This window comes from Borostomias antarcticus (assembly GCF_949987555.1).
Source record: "Borostomias antarcticus genome assembly, chromosome: 13".
Lineage (NCBI taxonomy): Eukaryota > Metazoa > Chordata > Actinopteri > Stomiiformes > Stomiidae > Borostomias > Borostomias antarcticus.
Window position 1 is genome coordinate 893,649 of NC_140246.1, and position 6,000 is coordinate 899,648.

Below are 6,000 nucleotides of genomic sequence, written 5' to 3' on the forward strand. Positions count from 1 at the left end.
TAGGAAGCATGTGAGCTCAGTAAGAATGTGTACTAATTCCAAAAATTATACTAATTATACTAATTTTTACTAATTATACTAATTTATGTCCTAGATAGACCACCTCTGCCAAACAACCTCTGATCTAATTATTGAGTTCTTGGAATTGAGTTCTGAATAAACTTCCAAAATAGCTGGGGTGAAGAACCTAAAATGAACCATTGTGGCCTTACAGGAACCTAAAACGAACCATTATGGCCTTACAGGAACCTAAAAAGAACCATAGTGGCATTACAGGAACCTAAAACGAACCATTATGGCCTTACAGGAACCTAAAAAGAACCATAGTGGCATTACAGGAACCTAAAATGAACCATTATGGCATTACAGGAACCTAAAATGAACCATTATGGCCTTACAGGAACCTAAAATGAACCATTGTGGCCTTACAGGAACCTAAAATGAACCATTGTGGCCTTACAGGAACCTAAAATGAACTATTGTGGCCTTACAGGAACCTAAAATGAACCATAGTGGCATTACAGGAACCTAAAATGAACCATAGTGGCATTACAGGAACCTAATATGAACCATTGTGCAATAGCAATGGTGCAGGACATAACCTGGGTACAACTACTAGTGACTTCTGTGTCAAACGTTTGGCAGAGGGACTTAAGAGAGCGGAGCCACATATACATTTCCGTTAAGAGGCGTAGGTGCGTAGAGACGCAAGTACAAAGCGTGGTCAGCGTTGACGGCAGCTGCCGTTTCCCTTTTTTTTTGAAGCTTTGGTCTGGTATGAGACTTTCTCTTTCTGCTTCCTACAACAACAGGGAAGGTGGCAAGAGAGGCTCCAGGCATTTAGGAATGAGTTATTTGCTGCCAGGAAAATGACTGGGCTTTGGCCCTTTGTCAGATCTGTAGATAGGGCCGCTGGACTGGTGGTTAAATCATCCACCCAGGGGTTGTGTGGGGCTGGTGGTGGTGGTGGGATGACTGCTGAAATAGCAGGTCCAATGAGCCTCAGTTTGAGATCAAAGCTCTGCTCCTGAGAGAACTCCCTGGTGGCTTAAAAAACCATACAGGTTTAAATATGATTTGATCTCCTAAAACTAGTCACCCAATGTAGCCTATATCATATTACCGCATCCATTTTCTGAAGTAAAGGTCACGTTAAAAAATATTTGTATTTTCGCGTTTTACTTACATTTCAGAAGTTGAACGTGATGCCTTCAAACCCTATTTTTAAATTGTTCTCTCGTTGGGTTGACAAACTCGCCCTGGTCTCAAATAATTTTCAGTAGGCTAGTTATTATTATAATTTTCGTTTTAACCCTCTTTGCACAGCCTACGCCAACGGTCTGTCTTCTTCTTGTTTACATGGTAGCCGTTGGGAACGCTGTAGAGAATCTAGTGGATTAGAGAATATAGCGCAGGAGTTCAACGGATTCAAACGAAAATAATATAAAATAAAAACTACTGAAAACTATTTGAAACTAACTGAGGCGACTTTGTCAGCGCGACGAGGGAACAATTTAAAAAGCCATCACGTTCAACTTTTGAAGTGTAATTAAGTAAAACGCGAAAATGCAAATAGCCTAGCTTTTAACGTGAGCTTTGCTTCGGAAAATTGATTGCGGTAATGTGATATACGTTGGGTGACTAGTTTAAGGAGATCAAATCCTATTTAAGGCGGTATGGTCCTCTTTGGCTCAAGGGGAGGAGGTTTGGGGTTATAAATCTCAAGCCTGAGTGCTCGATTTACTCCAGAGCGCACCTGGGCCAAACGCCGGGATGGTTGCACGCACGGCTGAAGGCTTTAACCTGGGAGAGCAGGCTCAACCCTCACTCACCCACCCTGGCTGGACTTGGAGGTCGCTGCAGCAGAACAGACACAACATAACACAGACACCAGCTGAAACTGATACACAATACCGGACTCACCAATTCAGCAGCAGGATAAAGACTTCACCAGTGTTCTCAGTGCTCTAGCTTTGTGCTGAGAGGTCTGTCATCTTTACAGGGGGGTTTTAGGGCCTCTTTGCTTGTTGAGGTGTTTGCACAGATGGGCTTTTTACAAGAGGCAATTCAGGTAAACCACTCCTGTCCAAGGAAAACAAAAAGGGTCATGGCCAGAATTCACACCTGTGTCCCTGTGTCCCTGTGCCAGGTGTAAGACGCTCTGTCATCATATTAGTCAAAAGCCCCTTGAGGTAAAGCGGAGGTCATTGGAATTTAGCGGGGGTCAATGATCACCAAGACAACCAGGTGTGTCCTATGCCCTAATCAGGCTAAACCTGTTAGCATGCTATTTAACAGGGTTGTCCTTATTTTGTTTCAGAGTCAACATATCGCCACCAAGCCAATATTGACGATGAGGTTGTGAGCATGGAGATTCTGGACACTGCGGGCCAGGTGAGCACACACACTAAAGAATATATCCCCACCGTTGGATCAACCACACCCAGAGAAGTGTGCAGTAAGCTGGTCTTCATGTCAATATAGAAATCATGAGACAGTATTATGAGCAACAGGAAACTTGCGTGTGTGAGACTATTCTCTTTTTTTAATCCGGATTTTGGTCAATTGAATTCTCAACCCCTCAATTTAGGGAAATGCAATGGTGTGTGTGTAATCATTGTTTTTCTAGCAATCCTCCATCGTACTGTAAATAGACAATGATTTATTCTAAGTATGACGATGATGATTATGATGACCACGGCTCTTCTTAGTAGCAGTCCATTCCCCTTCACTGTAGGCTGCGCTCTGTTGCAACGCTAGTCATGGCCTTCAGAAAATAGGCGGTAGAAAGCTGAGGTCCCCAGCTCAGAGATGAATGTGCAGGCTCGGTGTTCTTCTGGACCATGATTTCCCCGGTGACGCGGCCTGCCAAGTCATCCCTCTCTCATTATTGTAGTGTATTTCGAGCGGAGGGTGAGGTGAGCTCCCAGAGGCCCCAGACCCGTCTGTCTGAGGGCCGCTGCACAAACGGGCTCTCTCTGCTCTCCTCAGAGACATTAAGTGGTGGGAATACAAATCAAGGCTGATTGGATTAAGATGGCGGGCGTATATACACGGCGGCTCGTCTCTCGGACGCTGAGGCGTCTCCATAACTCGGAAAATTCCGGATAGTTCAGAAGCCGGTTTAGGTACACAGGCGTCAACGTTTCTCTCAGTTCAACGGCAAGTAGGAACGCCGGGGGTTTTTTTTACGCTGTGTATTCGCCAGCTTATAACTGAGAGATCAGGATGACTTGGCTCAGCTGAGGTTAAGACTCAAAGGTTCTCGCCGCACGATCAGTAATCTCTGTCCAAACAGGACTGTCAGCGTCGGTTCCAGCTCGCTACAGTTGAGTTTGAGAGCGCAGACGATACACTTTTGCTTTTTAAGTGGAAACAAACACGGAAGAAAAAAAAACAATTCTCACAAGATTGAATGTTTGTCAGTGTATTCCTATACAGTAGCCTACTAATTACAGGGCTGCCAAGTTTGACCAAAAGTTTGGAGTGAGATTTTTTCACTTAGTCACAAGCCCCCCCCCCGTCTCCCCCCCCATCTCCCCCCCGGCTCTAAGTCTCAAACACCACCCCCCCCACCCCTCACTGTGAAGGACGACTGGAGCACAAGATTGGCGTTCTTTCAAGTAATTTCAAAATAAAGGTCCCGTAGGCATTGAACTTCTAGTATTTCGCGGGTGGTCATTTCTCAGTGTGAGAGGTATAAATTGTGGCTTGTGAGCATAGGAAGAGGCTGAAATGTGTGAGACTTGGCGGCCATGTTGTCTCTAATCCCCGCCTCCGCGTCTGTGCCCCAGGAGGACCCCCAGCAGAAGGAGGGTCACATGCGCTGGGGCGAGGGCTTCGCCATCGTCTACGACATCACGGACCGCGGCAGCTTCGAGGAGGTGGCGCCGCTGCGCTGCCTGCTGGAGGAGGTGAAGAAGCCCAAGACCGTCCCGCTGGTTCTGGTGGGCAACAAGGCGGACCTGGAGCACGCCCGGCAGGTGGGCACCGAGGAGGGCGAGCGCTTGGCCGCCGAGATGGCGTGCGCCTTCTACGAGTGCTCGGCCTGCGCCGACGAGGGCGGGACGGTGGCGGAGGCGTTCCACGAGCTGTGCCGCGAGGTGCGGCGGCGCAAGGCGGTGCAGGGGAAGGCCCGGCGCCGCAGCTCCACCACGCACGTCAAGCAGGCCATCAACAAGATGCTGACCAAGATCAGCAGCTAGGGGGCGCCAGCGCACACTCGTCCCATAGCTCGCGATGAAAGAACTGAGGAGGTGGATATGTGTGGGTTTTATTATGGAAGGGGGAAGGTTGGGTCCGGAATTTGGTCGCCTGCCCTGAGAGAGGAGAGACTTCGTCCGAGAGACTTTTCAAGGAGCAGCGGGCCTGAGGTTGTGAGGTCAGAGGAGCTCATCTTAGTGACGGTCTCTGGTCGGGCTGAAAGGCTCCAGGCCTTCTGGGTCCATTGGGATTCTGTGCTCTCCATACTGCATCAGTGGTCCACGCCCTTTAAATAACTCTGGGAAATTCACTGGTCGTTGAAATGATATGAAAGTCCCAGATTTGTATGTACGGTATAGCTTCAGTAAAAAAAAAAAACGTTGCAAAAACGTACGGCATGCCAAGAACGTAACCTTTGTTTATCATTTACGATGAGCAAATGATTCGTAGTTTCCTCTTCGTATAGCTTGTTTGTAGGAGAATGTTTTGATACGCTCTGGGCGCCGTGGATGTGTTTGTTCTTAGTGCCGTGTTGAAGGATTCATGAAACGTCAACAGAATTATCATCACCTAAGATCGCCACGTTCTCAAGAACTCCTGTGCTTGTTGTTGAACTTTGAGAAGACGGGACACGAGGCCTCATATAACACACCCCACAGCCCTCCCTCCCCCCAACACACACACACACACACACACACACACGCACAGACACACACGATAAGAGTCCATCTTGTTATGTTGACATCAAACAACCCCCATCCCCAAACCGTGACTCCCTACTTGTCCCACGGAGAGCTACAGATGCTATCTCCACCGCTTTTTCCAAAAAATGCTGCAGGGTATGCATACAGTAATAACAGCCTGAGAATCCCTGCTCATACTGTCCTGTTATGGACAGAGAAACACAGTTACCGACCATCACTCTAGGTCACATTCTGGGGACGTTCTTCTATGGGTGTAACATACTTTAAATGTAAACTATGTATGATATTGCCTTAATCAACGCTGTCTATGATGCAGACCTGGGCCAAATACTATTTGCAAATACTTGGGGTACTCAAGTAGAACAGAACAGAAGACTTAACTTACTATTGTGCATTGAAACTAATTAACGAGTCCCTTACAGTAAGTGCCATGTATAATGCAAATTAAATGCCCCTCAATTATTTTATAAAACCTTCAAGTATTTCAGGAATATAATTGACCCAGGTCTGCTCTAAGATGTGTATGGCACACATATGGTGTAGATCTGGGTCAAAATACTATTAGAAATAATTTCAATTACAATATTATCTGTACTTAATTGTTCTTGTCTGACTCAATAGAACTAATGGGCTATTTCAAAACATGCCTCATGTCTCACCAACACCTGACACAAGTAGTATTTGGACCCAGGTCTGTTGTACTGTACATGACACAAAGATTGAAATGATGAGCATACTGTAACTGTATTTAACCAGACGCTCTATTTCTCTGTTTCCTGCAACATACAGTACAGTACCAGACCTGTGTCTGTCTCAGTGAGGGGGTCAAACCAACCTGCTGTGCAACTGTAATTAAAGATGAGATATATCCTACCAGAAGTCGTGAAATTACTTTTTTTCTTCATTAATTGTTATGTTGATAATACAGTACATTAGGGGCCTTTCCAGACGCTCAAAGTTTGTCATGGTTACATAAATGGCATCAGTTGGTATTTGGGGTATTCTTACTCCAAGGTGCCCTAAAGTTGATCATGATTCCTCAGGCTGATCTGAGTGGTCGTGTTCAGGTCCATCATGAGTGGTGTCGGAGTTT

General features: G+C 46.2%; 1 protein-coding gene across 1 annotated transcript in view; it reads left to right on the top strand.

Annotated features, from left to right (window-relative positions):
* The window catches only part of rerg (RAS-like, estrogen-regulated, growth inhibitor), a 38,463-nt gene extending 32,740 nt beyond the window's left edge, over nt 1–5,723 (top strand). Inside the window, exons 4-5 of the mRNA XM_084448198.1 lie at nt 2,321–2,394; nt 3,795–5,723. Of these exons, the coding sequence (XP_084304324.1) occupies nt 2,321–2,394; nt 3,795–4,205 (485 nt within the window). The 3' untranslated portion in view covers nt 4,206–5,723. The remainder of the gene's footprint in view (nt 1–2,320; nt 2,395–3,794) is intronic.
* Nucleotides 5,724–6,000: the final 277 nt, after the last annotated feature.